The 17,329-nt window shown below is 35.4% G+C and overlaps 1 protein-coding gene and 1 long non-coding RNA gene across 3 annotated transcripts; one reads left to right on the top strand and one right to left on the bottom strand.

The window, feature by feature from the left end:
• Positions 1-276: 276 nt before the first annotated feature.
• On the bottom strand, positions 277-1,315 carry LOC125187934. Its single transcript, XR_007170683.1, has 3 exons — positions 1,284-1,315; positions 828-896; positions 277-333 (listed from the first exon to the last, which is right to left on the bottom strand). It is a non-coding gene; the product is annotated as an uncharacterized LOC125187934 (long non-coding RNA).
• A 2,239-nt stretch (positions 1,316-3,554) lies between these two features.
• Positions 3,555-17,198, top strand: LOC125188714 (DExH-box ATP-dependent RNA helicase DExH3). Of its 2 annotated transcripts, XM_048085724.1 has the most exons (20): positions 3,555-3,865; positions 4,262-4,416; positions 4,500-4,587; positions 5,363-5,599; positions 7,235-7,330; positions 7,908-8,096; positions 8,259-8,418; positions 8,506-8,636; positions 8,820-8,990; positions 10,085-10,357; positions 10,667-10,861; positions 11,234-11,437; positions 12,633-12,702; positions 12,802-12,950; positions 13,566-13,874; positions 13,962-14,021; positions 15,021-15,173; positions 15,260-15,370; positions 16,125-16,598; positions 17,081-17,198. In XM_048085724.1, exons 1-19 carry the CDS (start codon positions 3,608-3,610, stop codon positions 16,593-16,595), a joined length of 3,480 nt encoding a protein of 1,159 aa, XP_047941681.1. In that variant the 5' UTR covers positions 3,555-3,607; the 3' UTR covers positions 16,596-16,598; positions 17,081-17,198. The 2 variants fall into 2 exon arrangements, with proteins under 2 accessions (XP_047941681.1, XP_047941680.1); XM_048085723.1 differs by lacking the exon at positions 17,081-17,198 and having other exon boundaries at positions 16,125-17,037.
• Positions 17,199-17,329: the final 131 nt, after the last annotated feature.

Below are 17,329 nucleotides of genomic sequence, written 5' to 3'. Positions count from 1 at the left end.
GACTAGGGTTTCAAATAAAGAGATTTACCGAGTATTTAATGAAGATCAAGGCAACAAGTCAACGACTAACTTACGAGAATCAAGACTTAATAGATTAGGCTCAAAAGTCAAAGGTTTAGCATAATTCCAACAAAACGCAATAATTCCCCTCATTCCAAAACAAAGAATTTAAGTTCACCACAACCAAAGATAATAAGTTTAAAAAAATTCAGCGGAAGCATTTCAAGAGAAAGCGGAGCCATGTATGAAGACACGACTACACTTATTATTCCAAATATCCATTTTATTCGATTCAATTTTCTCAACACCACCGACCGCCCATCGCCGCTCAACCTGCACATAGGGAAAACACATGCAGGGCTGAGTATTTTAAACATACTCAGTGGACTCATGCCAAAACATTTTATAGTTATGCCACCCTTACCATAGTGAACTCGAGGTTTTGCATTTATTTAAAGATAAGCATCGAGTATCACAAAATATATCATGGACTGGCCAGTCAAATAATACCTCCCATTTTCTCATCAATCATCATTTCATAGTGCGACGAAAGTGTGGCCATACTATTCGCCCACGAGATCGGCCGACTAGCAAGGACGGCTCCCGATCCCACCGTGTACACAGCCTGGTAGGGTTTGCGGCCCATACTCAGACCCGAATTCGTTTAATCATAGCCACTGTAGCCTAATGGAGCGTACTCACAATCTAGGCATCAGGCACACACAATATCCAAAATAATTCATAGGCATGGCATAACAGTTTAATCCACCCTTATTTCTCCAACATCATATATTTGCATATAGAAGAGAGTTTAGAATAAAGCCCACCTCGATTTCTTTCGAGTTCAACAAAAATGCACTTCTTCTTGATATCCCACCGGGAACGCGAACTATCACCTTTAGTTCATATTTTTCAAATAAGTCTCAAATCATAGATTAAAATTATGCATGATCTCACGTTTCCCTTTTCCCTTTGATTATTTCCAAAATCAACAATCAGAATCAAAGTACGATTATCATATCGTTTCTATCACACAACAACTCCAGATTTATCATCAATTCGTGTCACGCATGAGTGCTTTTCTCCACACAACACACGCACACACACCACACACATGTGCACGCCTACCGAGGCATGCACATACACACACACACTCTCGGCCACACACACACACATGCATCCAATTTCATCGATTAATTTCCCCCTTCACTCGTTCTAAATGCATGTGGACTCAAGAACACCGATTGATCGGTAGGAGAAGAAAAAATTAATAATAGAAGTACCTTTTCTTGCAAAAACAAACGGTAGAAACAAGTAGAATTTTGATTCTTCAATGAATTCTTGAATTGCAGCTTCAATTCTTCTCCAAAAGATGAAAAATTAATGGAGAAAGTAGAAGAAAAATTTGAGAGAGTGGGAGAAAGAGAGATGTCGAGATTTTTGGGAGTGGGGGGCGGTTTTCTGTAGTGCTAGGGTTAGGTTTCTCACATGTATTTATAGAGTGCCAAAATAATATCCAATAATTAAATAAATTAAGATTTGGAAGATTTGGTGAGATTTGATAGTAGAGAATGGCGTTGATTTAGTTGAGAAGTAAGGGGATTTTCGAAAATTATAGGCTATTTAATAGCCTATAATTAATTCAAATATTTCACGGAGTAGAATAATATATCACGGAGCAAGAAAATAAATAATTAAATCCCCTCCAAATAAAAGGAAATAGACGATTTTTGCCTCTTCTCACAAGGAATAAAAATCAAATCCTAATTTAATTAGGATATGACAAGATCTTCTTAGATTTGGCAAGATATGCTAGGATATTTGAATTTAATTATGGAAGAGAGTCAATAAGGGATCTAATAATATAATAAAAATAATTCATTCTCCCATAATAAGGATTTTCGAAAAATCCCTCTAGACCAACATAGGGTTTTCGAAATTTTCATCAATTAAAATAGGAATAATCGGACTTTGGATTTAATTTGGATAATTATCCAAGCAATAATTAAATCCAAGAAAATAGGATTTCTTCTTCAATAAATAGGGAGGTCGAAAATTTCACATGATTAAATAATGCTCCTATTAAATTCTCACTCATCCCTTAGGAAAATAATTCACCACGAATATTATTTCTTCCCACATCAAAATATTCACATATTCGAATTTCCACCTCCATTCCACATTTTCCAACGACTTTGACCATTCCACGGCCACGTCATATTTTCCACCATGTTGACTATTCAATAGCCACGTCACATATTCAACATATTTGACTATTCATGATCAACTCAAACTCGACTCCATATCGCAATTAGGTCACAAAGAATATTGTAATAAATCACTTATCATTTAATTTCACATATCATAGCATTAAAAGCATTTAATGCAAAAATTTCCACGTCACAAAAATTAGGGTTCGAAAAAGCGGGGCGTTACAATAACCTTAGTAGATCTCGAATGAGTGTCATTTATTACCGTTTAGATTAATTTTTTTAATTGAAAAATCGGCAAAAATAAATTTTCCCCCACTTTTCCAAATATAATCCTTTATTACCGTTTTTCTCTCATTTTAGTATTTAAGTTACAATTTTAAGTTTTTAGAATTTTAATTTCAGAAATTTGTAGCGTGTCATTTTCGGATTTTGTAATTTGTTTTTATTATTAATAAAATGTTTTTATTTCTTATATTTTTAAATTGAAAAATAGAATAATAAGACTTATGAATAAATATTGAAATAGATTATTATAGATGTTCTTTAACTAAGAAATGATATATGGGACCATGAAGGCGTGTTATATTGCTAACTTACCCCTAAATTGCTAACTACAACTAAATGATAGGCATTAGATTTTTAAATTAAAGGTGAAGATCATTCAACTCTTGAGTATTAATATCATGCACAAAAATATCAATAAGGGTATTAATGTCAATTAACTACAAAATTAGTTATAACTAACTCTTAAAAGAAATTCCAAAACTTTAAATCCATATAACATATATCGAATTAAAGATAATTTTATAAGAATTCCAACGATATCCTACATGCATATGTTCCGACGTCAAAATTTGAAATTTTTTTCGAAAGTTTTTAATTTTTTCGTATAGCAAAAATGTCAACATACTATATAAAATATATCAATATAATACATGTAGAATGTTAATATAAGCAATGAGTTTAACATTCTTAAAGTATTGTGTTGACATTCTCAAAGCATTGTGTTAATATTTTTGAAACACTATATTGACATTTTCATTCAAAACCCTAATTTGAAGTTTTTTTTAATCTTTTTTTATTTAATTAATAAAAATAAAAATTACCCGTGGTAAAGTGTAGACCACATGCTTTCTAAAATCTTATAATCTTAAATTAGTTGTAATTAGCAATTAAATGATGAGTTAGCAATGGATCATCCTCCTTGTCACGATGAATAGTTAAATAAAATTGAGCACCATAGCGTGGATGCTCTATATTCTAATGCTGTAAATAAAAATCGCAGAAGATATCAATATTTTGAATATAAAATTACTAGTACTACAAATTAATAACGTTGGAAATAGAGAAGAAGAGGAAAAAACCACCATGGTCCAGTCCTCTCTTCGCCTACAATGCATTCCCGGCTAAAGGCGTTGCTTGCACGCGCCGCCATAAAATCCGCCTCCCTATATTCTCCTTCACGTTTGCGGAACTCCCGAGTTGTGCCTTTCGGTGACTATACCACCGTTGCCTATGTTGTTGGGAATTATGTTTGCTCCAAACACCAAAGCTTGAGTCGCCAACCTGTTCTATCGCGGCGTCGGTTCTGTAGCTACGCCGCTGAGCAGTTCTCCGACGATGAATATGAATGCGATTACGAAAACCACCCAGTAATTCTTTCAATTTTCCTTCTATATAATTGCCCTGAAGATGTTTGATATAATGCCTGCATTGTGGTTTTGAATTCTTAGTTTGATTTTGTAACTTAAGAAGTTGGCCATGATTGGAAAATTTCTCCGTGCTATAAAAAACATGAAACCCATATGATTGGGATAAAGACTCAATCTTTGACGAGTAGCCTGCACTGTAGTAATACTTGAGGATACCACATTATTTGAGATATGATGCAAATATTTTACAACTTCTTTATTTCTTGGTTGGTTTTGTGATGAGAAATAGAGTGGTTGTCCATATCAATTTCTTAGCTATATTATCACTTACAGTTCTTGGTAGTAGTTGTTTGATGTATAAAACCGGTTATTTATGCCAAACACATTATCCTACAGCCGTCATCATCAGTGGCGAATATTGATGAGTGGAAATGGAAACTCAGCATGCTGTTACAAAATGATAAAGATCAAGAGATTATTTCTCGTGATAAAAGAGATAAACGGGACTTTGAACAAATATCCAACCTTGCCAAACGGATGGGGCTTTACTGGTAGGACAGTTTACCTGACATCTATTTGTTTTCTATTTTTGTTTTTATTTAGTGGTGTAAAATACTCTGAATATCATTGCCAGTCAGCTGTATGGGAAAGTGATCGTGGCCAGTAAGGTTCCTCTTCCCAACTACAGACCAGATCTGGATGATAAGCGGCCTCAGAGGGAGGTTAGAAAGTTAATCATGGGCATAGGTTCATTTTGTATAATTATCACATCTTACATGCACTTTAATTATTATGAAATGTGAATTACAATCTCCACTATTGCATGACCCTCAAAATCATTTCTGGTATGTGTTTTACTTACAAGACACTTGTTAGTTCACTAACAGAGCACTAAAAAAAAGAATTATGATCTTGTTATATTGCCTACGCAATCACATACATATCTCTAGGAATATCTTATCTCTGCTTATATAGCTGCATTCTCTCTGTTACCAAACATGCAGCATAATACGTTCACCTCTAGAAAACTTGTTTCTCATTTTCTTTATAGAACTTTGCTAGGCCATCACCTATTTTTCACGCAACATTTCCAGTAGAACTTGATTTAGAATGATCGTATAACCCTTGTAGTTCTCTCAGCTACACTTGTAGCTACATTTGATTAAGAACTGGGTTGTTTTTTTACTTGTTGAGTGGAAGGCCAAGTAGTGTCAACAAAAAATAACGAAGGATTGAGATTGAGGATAAAGGCTAAGGAGATGATGGGTTTGGTAAAGATAAGGAAGAAGATATGAGTTATGGATTCGTTCTATTCAAAACACAAATATACCTATATACCTATCAGTAACAAAGATATGAGCTGGAACCTGCTTTCTTTTTTCATGATTTACGCCAGCTGTGAGGAGATATGAATGATGTCATTGACCAACTTCTTAGTTGTTATTAAAAAAGGCTGAGTAATTTGTCTTACTGGAAATAGTGTGTTAACTTGTCCAGGTTGTCATCCCATTGAGCTTGCAAAGAAGGGTTGAGAGTTTGCTTCAGGAACATCTTGACAGAACAAGCTTAAACTCCAAAAAGGCCTGTCAGATTTCAAATGAGATTGAGTCTACCAATCCAGTTGAAAATGTCGATTCAGCTGAACACGCAGATCCGTTTCTCGATGCTTCTGTCATGGAGAAGGTTTTGCAGAGACGGAGCTTGCGATTGCGTAATATGCAAAGAACTTGGCAGGCATGCATTTCATTTGAAACTGATGATCTGTATTATTGTGAACCGACTTATTATTCATTTTTTGACTCGCATCAACTAGGTTCATGGCTTTGCGTTTGCAGCAATTTTCAACAATATGAGGTTGCAGAGAGAAAAAAAAGTTACTTATTAGCAATAGTTCAATCCCTATTGTTCTCTACATATGCTGACATCAACATATCTTATTAATATATATCCCCTCCCAAACTTTGAAATTTCATACTGCCAATCCAACCTTTACAATTTTCCTACTACCATTATAATTACCTCATTGTCCTCAACAATGTGGTTTCATAGCATTTTGTTAAGATCATAATCAGAGTTGGTGGTTGGATCCAGAGTCTATCTGATGTGTCTTATTTAGGGTCTTCTCCCTATCAAATGAACATAAATTCTATTCTTCCATTACAAAGAAGATATACAGTTTCATGGATGTTACCTTTTTTTTACACCAGATGTACTTTCCAAAACCCTCATTTGTAGAGAGAACCAAAGACCATGAATGAACACTAGTTTTTGTTCTAGATATTTCTTGGCATAGAAGTTGTTCGGTCTAAGAAAAGACTTTAGGCTCACTGCATAAGTATACACTAGCTTTATCGTAGGAGATGTTGGACATGCAGACTCATTGGTTGCTTCTAAGCCAGTCTGTGAGCAAATCGAATGAAGAACATGTCAATATGATGAAGAGGACTTTGAGCTTAAGATGTCCCGAATGAAAGATTGGGCATGCAGAATAAGCTACTGCAGAGAAGTTAAAATTTTCTCAGTTGTAGACTCTGCAAGAAATGTGTGCAGGTGTTCTACATCAGGATAATGTACCTCTATATATGGGAAAGCTTGTGACCTAGAAAAGCTAAAACAGTTTGTGATTTCAAGAAGCTGCAGGGAAAAATTGAGAGTGTATCCCTTCGTATAATTGAAAGAGATATAAAATTGCTAGATAAACTGGGGGTTATGGCGTTACATGCAAGAAACCTATCAAGATGTTTTTGCGACAACTAGACAACCATAGATCTTGTATACCATGGCCGAAGCCCTTTCACAAACAAATTTAGAAATCACAAGCATTCATACACGACCTGCAATCTAGTTTGTGGGGAGTGTGATATCCTCTTAATCACTACTGGTTTACATTTATAGCGGTGTTATATTTGAGATCTCTTCTTTATTCTCTTCTCTTAGTTAGTGTAAGACTTTGTCTATTAGTTCTTAGGTATGTGGCTTGTTCAACTCCATAATTCTCCATACTTCATTTTCTGTGAGGTAGTATGATGAAGCCTTAACATGCCTTCAAATATCTTAAAGCTTTTAAAATGTGGCAAAAGATTTGTTTTTGAAAAGTAAGGAATTCTCAACTTGTTTGTCAAAATATTAACTGACTCCTCTAGTTTTCTCATGAAAGCCTTTGCTAACATGACCTTTTTTTTTCTTTTCTGGAAAGCACTACAAAGACTTAACTACTCCGTATTACATAAGTTTGACATCCTATAAGCCCCAATTTTATTTTATAAGACATAAGTGCTTGTAACAAATATTAGCCAATCACCCTTTATGTCAACTTGTAGTATTATGTTTTTGCGTCTCAAATTCAGTTTTATTATTTTCTCAACACAGGAATCCCCTGAAGGAAGACGAATGCTGGATTTTAGGAAATCCCTCCCTGCATTTAGGGAGAAGGAGAGGCTCCTTCAAGCAATTGCAAGGAATCAGGTTAAGTTCTTAATTCTTTGTGATATCTGATATGAACCAGAAGAATTGTGGTTAATGTGAAAAATACGCTCCCAAGCTAGAGAAATTTCAGCATAATACACAATGAAGTTCTACTATACTCTAGTATCCTACTAACTCTCTTCAGTTTCTCGGGACTTATATTTGTCGCATTTAAAAACTTGGAACAACAAAAATCTCGGTCTTTAATAAGGAAATTATAAGGGTTTTATTGCAATAATTGCACAAAGATATGTGAATGATGTAGAAGGTGGGATTGGGCTCTATCTTGATAGTTTCCTTTCAAATTCCTTCTCAAATAAATACTTCATATGAATTTCTGTCCTCTTCTCACAGTTTCCTCTTTCCCTAAACTGTTGTGGTTGGTCTAACATTGGCAATTTAGCATGCCATCTAGCTTTCTATTAGCTATTGCGGTTAGAAGGACTAATGGATTTTTTGAAGATAAAAATTCCGTTTGAACTTCAAGAATTATGATACAATTCATTGGTCATGTTGTTTTAATCTTATTGATTTATAATTACATATGTCAGTTCCTTATCTTCCTTATAAACAATAGGTTGTGGTGATTTCTGGAGAGACTGGTTGTGGTAAGACCACACAACTCCCTCAGTATATTTTGGAGGCAAATATAGAGTCTGGCAGGGGAGCGTTTTGTAACATAATCTGTACACAGCCCCGAAGAATATCCGCAATGACTGTTGCAGAAAGAGTTTCTGCAGAGAGGGGAGAGCCTCTTGGTGAATCAGTAGGCTTGCTATTCCGTTTCTTCATAATTTAATACTTAGTTTCAGTTTAAGTGATGTATCTGCCTTTGTAGTTAAGTCACTGCTGAATGTATAGTTTCTAGTTGCCACAACTTTTTTTTTTGTCTTCAGTTTCTCTTTATAAACAATAACTTTCATGATAGATCGGATATAAAGTGCGATTAGAGGGAATGAAAGGGAAGAACACACATTTGCTTTTCTGTACCAGTGGAATTTTGCTCCGAAGGCTCTTGAGTGATAGAAACCTGGATGGTGTAACTCATGTTTTTGTTGATGAAATTCATGAGCGAGGCATGAATGAAGGTGCACACTTATATGTACACAGATTTGGTAATTTGTTTAGCTAAAGCTTATGGTATTATATTTCTGACATGCTGCTCAATATTCCAGATTTCTTGTTGATTGTCTTGAAGGATCTTCTTCCACGACGACCAGATTTGAGATTAATCTTGATGAGTGCCACTCTGAATGCTGATCTATTTTCTAATTATTTTGGTGGAGCACCTATGATTCATATTCCTGTAAGTTCAAAAGTAGTTCCCTAAGTGTCAAATACTGCAATAGAGAGTCTTGTTCCATACTGGACTTCATGTTTTGGGATGGGAATCAGTTTTTGGGTTAAGTATTAATGTACTTCATCTGGTAGGGACTTCTGTGCCTGTGCATTAAATTACATATGAAGCGCAACTCTTTTATGTGTGCAGGGTTTCACTTATCCTGTAAGAGTATGTTTTCTGGAAGATATACTGGAAATGACGGGATATAAGATAACTTCGTTCAACCAAATAGATGATTATGGCCAAGAGAAGCTTTGGAAGACACAAAAACAACTAGCTCCACGGAAAAGAAAAAATCAAATTACCTCTCTTGTTGAGGTAGGATTTTTTTTCTTAACTTTGCACCAATTGTCATACTATATTGTGTACTTCAAAATTTCTTATTAAAGTAAAATTGTAAAAACGATTCCAATTTTGGGAAAATAATGTAACTTTTAGATTTCTGATCTTCTGGATAAATTTTAGATTCACTGTCAGCTTTATTATTATAGCCATGCACTGTGAATTGTTTACCCTCCATTCCGTATTTTCTTTCTGTTAAATCTGAATAATGCATACTTTGATTAGCTAGCATCAAATTCTGATTTGCTTTTAGCTTATAACACAGTCTTACTTAGTTGGCAATCTGTTTTTACTTTACCTCGGAAGATTTATTGGCAAAAAATGGGTGGGGTGTTAATTGTTCCAGTGTTGTGTTGTTTCCGTTGGTTAGAATTAGAAAGGAATAAAAGTTTCTTTGAGCACCAATATGAATATATTGGGAGGTCTGGCATTTGGTATGAATCTAGAATTGCTTGACGTGTTTCTTCAAATTGCAAAGAATTCATTTTTTTTTTCTCGTATCAGATAAGGCTAGAGATTGAAATTGTGTGTTGGAGCTAAAACATTTTCATCATCCAAGGTTGACTATACTCTTTGTACCTTTTTATTCAAATAAAAATCCATGTTTCATACCATCCCACACGAGAAAACAACAGAAAGAAAGAAAAGGAATTATTACTGTATTTAATGGCTGAAGAAGCTAGGCCGAACATACAGGCGATCCCTTTCTATTTATCTTCTCTTGTTGGATTTTTTCTTGTAAAACTTTCAAATTGTGCTTTCTTATATTGTGAAGAAAACAAAAAAGGTAGATCTCTTCACTCTCTGCCTGTCTTCTTTTTTATGCAGTTTTGGTTAACCATATCTTTACCAAGTGATACAATTTCATTGCATCAGCAGCCTACTATGATAAAGGCATTATGCATAGGCATATTAGTTTCCAAAGTAGGCTAGTAATCTGCCAAACACTTTTACATGTATGCACGATTTGTCAATGCTTAACCACATTAGAAGAATTTGCTTTTTCCAGGTATGTGGCAATTTCATAAATTGTCTTATGAAGCTTGTTGTGCTATGTGTTCTATGTACAGGAAGCTATGAGTAAAGCAAAATTTGAGAACTATAGCTCTAGAGTACAAGAGTCTTTATCGTGCTGGATACCCGACTCTATTGGGTTCAATCTCTTAGAGGCTGTGTTGTGCCATATAACTCGCAAGGAACGCCCTGGGGCTGTGTTGGTATTTATGACTGGGTGGGAGGATATTAGTTGTTTGAGGGATCAGTTAAAAGCTCATCCTCTCTTAGGGGATCCAAATAGGGTCCTTCTGCTTACATGCCATGGCTCAATGGCAACTTCTGAACAGGTAAGTGGTTTTTGCATTACATTCCCCCCCCTCCCCCTTTTCATTGCAAGTTTTATCTTGCCACTTGACTTCATGAGTGACTATGATAAAAATAGAACATAAAGTTTTCCAGAATAACTGTTCATTCCGATATTTCAATTGCTCGAGTTGATATTCTGGGAGCAACATATTATTTGTATTTATGATCTTTCCCCGAGTTGAGCTCAAATAATTTTGTCCTAAGAGTGTTTCTCTGTCTCTGCTAAATATCCATTTTTTTTTTTATTATAATGTACAGTACTTACCATCTCCAACTTGTTTATCTTACAGAAACTCATATTTGAGAGGCCACCTCCCAATGTACGGAAAATAGTGCTTGCTACGAATATGGCTGAGGCAAGTATTACAATCAATGACATAGTTTTCGTTGTTGATTGTGGAAAAGCAAAAGAGACTACTTATGATGCTCTAAATAACACACCGTGTCTACTACCTTCATGGATATCCCAAGCTTCTGCTCGGCAAGTGAGTTAAAACATTCTTGTTTACTTTTTCATACTTACTGGTTGGTTCTGTATAATGTGTAAGATAAGAAAATATCCTTCTGATAAATATTTAGGTGCTTTCTTGCTACATAAATTGAATCAAAGAGAAATCTACCTACATTAGTTCGTGGTTCCTGCACTGCATTTTAACCTCTCTGCTAAGAATTTAAATGCTTCACCTTGTAACACACTCAAAACAATTATTATATTGATACTGGGTCTTGCTAAGTTATATAGTACCATTAATTGTTTAAATCTTGTATAGGGTTTGTTAATTCACTTCATCTATTGTATCATGATTTTTCACCTTATTTAGTCAATAATGTTGCCCTTGTCCATGTTTTGCTTGCAGAGAAGGGGTAGGGCTGGCCGTGTACAGCCAGGCGAGTGCTACCACCTGTATCCACAATGTGTATATGAAGCTTTTGCTGAATATCAACTCCCTGAACTTTTAAGAACTCCATTGAACTCTCTCTGCTTGCAAATTAAAAGCTTACAAGTCGAAAGTATTGGGGATTTTATATCTGCTTCTCTTCAGCCGCCTGAACCACTGGCTGTAAGCAAATACCACTTAGTTCGTGTTGATATATAATGCTAAAGTTGCATGACATTTGGTTCTATATTTGTCTTTTAGTCTGGCGAGACTTATTGATTTCATTCGCAGTTCTGCTTTCAGGACATTGATGCTTTATGCAGTGGCGGATCTAGGGGGGGCAGGAGGGGGCGGTCGCCCCCTCCGTGCGACTAGTTTCCACTTATCGGGACGTAAAATTACCATGTCCGTCCCCTCTGTTTGCCTCTGGCATCGCCCCGAATAACGAAAAAAATAGCCATATCCGTACTAAATCAAGCTAATACTATATATTCCGCCCCCTCCGTTTCCGGATCTTGGATCCGCCACTAGCTTTATGAGTTCCAAAAATTATTCCCCGTGCTATGAGACAGTCATCCCGCATTACACAAATGAAAATGGTTAACTACTGGTGTGAAATAGATTTCTCATTAACACTTATGGTTCTATTTGACAAAACTTTGTTCACCAAACTCGAAATATAGGTACCCAAATTCTTCCAATTTATAATGACCGTGCATTAGAGGTATACTTAGTCTTGAGAAGAAATGCAATTATATTTCTTAGTCTGTAGCTTTCCTTTTCCCTAGTATCCCTTAACAATCTCTTGCTTGGGGTATTCTATAAAATGTTTGACGAAATGCAATTTAGGAATCATATCAGGAATAAGTAATATATTAGGAATTTAGGATATATTCTTGATGTATTTCAGAGAGTATTAGTCTAGGATATTTTGAACTATTAAGAGAGAGAATTGTTTTTCAAGAAATCTTGTGGAGAGTTCGTATTTTATTTTTAGGAAATAAAATTGGTTCACAAAACATAATCAAACTTTGCCTTATTGCATCTCTAATTTGCTTGTCGATTTGGATGAAAGGATTCAAATCACATAACATTGTTCATATACATCAAGTCACCTCTAGATATAAAAGTTCAATGCTTCTGGTACCGGAACTTCCCTGCATTATTCAGTAAATTTTAGTTTCGTTTTTCTTTTTTCTCCCTGTTCTTCTGTTTCAAACATTTTCTTTGGTCTTATGTTTTGGATAAAAACGAAGTGTGCATCTCTTATAGTACATGTTTTAAGTTATTCTGATGGATATAACATGACTTTCGCCTGCCTTTTCTATCCAACAAGGCACCTGGAGTCATCCTTGTTGATTCTCTCTGAACATTTCAGGTTCAAAATGCTGTTGATTTTTTGAAGATGATTGGTGCTTTGGATGAAAATGAGAACCTTACTCATCTTGGTATGTGAACTAAACAACTCATCTGCATGTTATGGTACTCATCTTGATATGTAGCCTTTCCAATTTTTATTATGTAATCTTTATATCTTGTGCAATCAGGAAAGTTCTTGTCTGTGCTTCCGGTGGATCCTAAGCTGGGGAAAATGCTAATCATGGGTGCTATCTATTGCTGCTTTGACCCTATACTGACAATTGTTGCTGGTCTCAGTGTCAGGGATCCTTTTCTTTTGCCTCAAGATAAAAAGGATGTAAGTTAGCAAATTTTACATGCATTTCTTCCTTATTAATGAATGTTATATTTCATGTGGTATTACTGAAGGAATGATTGTTTTTGCATTCAGTTGAAGCATCAGTTCATTGGTGATAACTGTCAATTTACTACTGTAGTCATTATTATCCATGCTCACTGAACATCTTTGGTTAATAATTAATATGCTGTTGTCCCATCATTATGTGCATTTCTGATACCAGCGTATTAATTATTTTCTGTTAGGTGTTTTAATAGATGACCGAGGATAATTTATAAATATTGACTTCGTTTGTGCAATTCTAGAGGTGAGGAAATACAAGTGCAATGGTCTAATTTTTGCGAAGCTGATGTAGTCATTGGTCAGATCATATTTTATATGCATTGTTATGTTTCTTGGTTAAGCAAACATTTTGTAAGTTACTTTTTCTTTATGCTGGCATGAGACTGTTTCCTTTAGAAGGTAAAATGGTTACATAGGGAGAGCAAAATGCGATTTTGTATGCAAGTATCTGTTCATCTTTTTACTTCTTCTTGAGGCAATAGAAAGCTTTTAAAAGTAGATGGTCCACATGGAGAAGTTCACAAGCTGATTTACATTTCTATGACTGTGTAGTTAGCTGGAACAGCTAAGTCGAGATTCTCAGCAAAGGACTATAGTGATCATATGGCACTTGTTCGTGCATATGAAGGATGGAAGGATGCTGAAAGAGAAGGATCAGCATACGAGTATTGTTGGAGAAACTTCCTCTCTCTCCAAACTCTTCAAGCTATCCATTCTCTTCGTAAACAATTCACTTACATCTTGAAAGATGCCGGGTTGCTAGATACAGCTGGGTCAATTAATAACAGATTAAGTCACAATCAATCATTGGTTCGTGCTGTAATATGTTCTGGCCTATTTCCTGGCATTGTGTCTGTAGTGGTGAGTTCTACACTTCTACTACTTATAGTTCTTTTTGGACTTTGGCCCATCGGATTGACACATTGTTTTTTTTTTCCTTATTGACAGCCTCGTGAGACTACAATGTCTTTCAAAACAATGGATGATGGGCCTGTCTTGCTCTATGCGGTAGGTTGTGAAGCCTATTTAGTTATCTACGAGATTCATTAGCTTTCTCGCAACACACTTAAGAATGGACTGCATCAAACAGTCCTCACCACTATTAAATAGGAAATGGAACTGTTCAAACTCTGAGCATTGAATACTGCATCTGAAATCTAAATGCGGTAGCAGTACATCTAAATCTGGGAATATTGTGAAGAAACAGAAAGACTCTGCTTAGCAAACAATTTAAAACCCCACAAGATAAACATGAAATCCATCCAATTTACTCCTGCCAATATCACAACTTGAGTCTCATAAAAATCTTTTTGCCTAGTAAAAATTCTAGCATTTACAATGAATCTGGTCAAGGATTAGAAGGATGACATGGGTGATTCTCCAATGACACCCCATCTAGTTGGATGCGTATGATGTGAATTATCATAGATTATGTAAACAATCCTGGCCTCCTACATTATCAAAAGATTTTCTATCCCTTGAATTATGTGGTAGGATTAGATCTTTAATATGTTAATACTATTATATATTCAAGCTAATTACACAAAGTAAAGTTGCTGTCATTTGTTATTTATTTTAACCTCCCAACAGGTCTAAATGATTTTGTTGAGTTGGAATCGAGTCATGTATGACCTTAAATTTCAGGAACTAAATCTTTTCTTTTAGGATTCCTGTGACAGTCATTCATGAACATTGTAAGTCTGATACTTTCCTATTCTGGATAATAACAAAAAGAATATTTAACTGAAGGAAATATCATAATCTGGCAATAAAAGAAAAACATACAACTTTTACACACCTCATATATTTTTCATTTTCTAGGTTCTTGATGTTACTGAGAATTGTTAATCAGTGCCACGTTGGTAGGACTATTCATTTTTAGTCACTTTGGTGGGAATAATGTTCTCTCTCTAAACTGAAGTTTTAGTTATGTAGCATGGGAAATTGCTGAAGCTCTGTTTATGACAATCGAAAAAGTAATGATCTTGTTTTATTCATTTATTCCAGAATTCTGTGAATGCACGGTACCAAACGATACAATACCCCTGGTTGGTATTTGGTGAGAAGGTGAAAGTCAATACTGTTTTCATACGTGATTCAACTGGAGTATCTGATTCTGTTTTGATCCTGTTTGGTGGTAAACTGGAGTGTGGTGCTACGGTAATTTTCTTTATCAGAAAATGCTCTGATGTCTGTATTTCGCTATTTACTTATTGGTGTGTGTATGTGTCTTCTGATTGTTACAGGGAGGACATCTGAAAATGTTGGAGGGATATGTTGAATTTTTCATGGACCCAAGCTTGGCAGAGTGCTATCTGAAACTCAAGGAGGAGGCAGATAAACTATTAATACAGAAGGTAAATTTCTCATCTCATATGTGTCTCTTTCCGCATCAATAATTTTGTTAATTTTCTGTCTGTTTGTAACATTTAAATATACTAGTAACAGCATTCCATTCATATGGTAAAATTGTTTGGTTTGTTTATCGTTCTTTTTTTAAACTCTTGATCTTTTATTCAGATATCTTATCTGTCAATTGTGATGTTCTCATCAAGTCAACAAGTTTGACATTGTATTATTTTAAATATTCTTTCCAAACATTATGGCTGGTACAAAGTTTGATTCTATTTTTAGCATCAAAATATATGCCGGGCATATGTTATGTATAGTAAAGTAACCAAGTCTCATGCAAGCCTCTATAAATATATGCCGGGCATATGTTGTGTATAGTAAAGTAACCAAGTCTCATGCAAGCCTCTCTATATTTGTGTTAGTTCTGGACATTTTTGTTTCTGTCAAAAACCTTGTGCTAGAATAAGCGTCAATCCTTTTATTTACTTTTGTAAATTTTAGTTGAGGAATAGGCCAGTAAAAACATGTGATAATTAGATAAGTGCTTCAATGCTTGCGTAGCACTAGGTGAGAGAGATGACAGAAGGGGTGGCAGTGGTGGAGTGAGGTGGGAGCTATGGGTTCTCCCAGGGACAGGGGAATGGTAGGGTAATATTATGCTTGTGTATATTATCGATTGGCCTTTATTGTTGTTTCAAGAAGACATCCTCTCGTGTGGCTTAGTTTCCTAACTTTCATGTCTGGATCATGATATTGCAGCTTGGACATCCCAGCATGGACATTCACAAGGAAGGCAAGTACCTAATGCTTGCTGTTCAGGAGTTGGTGTCAGGCGACCAGTGTGAAGGGAGGTTTGTCTTTGGTCGTGATAGCAAGAAACCCAGAGAATCCTGCGATAAAGAGAGGTTTACGAAAGACGGAACGAATCCAAAGAGCTTGCTTCAGACACTATTGATGAGAGCTGGCCACTCACCTCCCAAGTACAAAACCAAGCATCTCAAGACAAATGAATTCCGGGCTCTAGTTGAGTTCAAGGGCATGCAGTTTGTGGGGAAACCAAAGAAAAATAAGGCCCTAGCAGAGAAAGATGCTGCTATAGAAGCATTGGCATGGTTAACCCAAACATCTGAGAACAATCATGTCGAAGATGTCAATTCTCCGCCTGATGTCACCGACAACATGTTGAAACTTCTTGGCAGGCGGAGGAGGTCAAAGCGCAATCCACGTTAAAAAGTAAGCTCATCTGGATTTCAGAACCATAACTTTGATGAAACCATATCTATTCCATAGTTCCTGGCTCATCATATGATCACGGAGGGAGACTGTACAATATACCCATGCTTTTAGTCTGTAAATAATGTTCCCTTAAGCCGAGCCTTGAGCAGCCATTAGATATGGGGGTCGTGCAGAAACTCCATATTGATGTATGAGGCATTGGGGTTTTGTAAATGCAGATGCTGGCAATAAAATTATTGGCAGAGTTAGCAGCTTAGGAAAAAATTTGGTTGGCGATTGACCTTATAGATGCTGAGTTTTGAAACATAAGAGATTGTAATTTATAGAACAGATAAATAGGTTAAAATGAGAGAACAGTTATGAAGTAGTCACTGGGGAGTGTAATTTCAAGCATGCATAATAACGATTATATTTGAGCTATATACTTCATTTATTAGATTTCCGTACTAACTTATTCTCTTTCAATTTTTATGTTGTAGAAATACAACGATGGAAAATCATGGAGTATTTTCTGCCATTTAAACTAGGAGTACTTCTTTTTTACTTCAATACTCATAATTTTTTATTTAAGTATTTTTAATGTTATTAGCTGATGAATAAAAATTACTATTTGCTTGTCATTTACGAAACACCAAATACAAATAGCCCCTCCTGATTTTACTAAAATTATATGGGTTATCTCAAAAGATTTCAATCTTAAAATTAGATGAAAGCTCAATTGAAAATGT

This window comes from Salvia hispanica, chromosome 5 (genome assembly GCF_023119035.1).
Source record: "Salvia hispanica cultivar TCC Black 2014 chromosome 5, UniMelb_Shisp_WGS_1.0, whole genome shotgun sequence".
NCBI lineage: Eukaryota > Viridiplantae > Streptophyta > Magnoliopsida > Lamiales > Lamiaceae > Salvia > Salvia hispanica.
The sequence above is the reverse complement of the archived record's forward strand: the minus strand, read 5'-3'. Positions and strand labels throughout refer to the sequence as shown.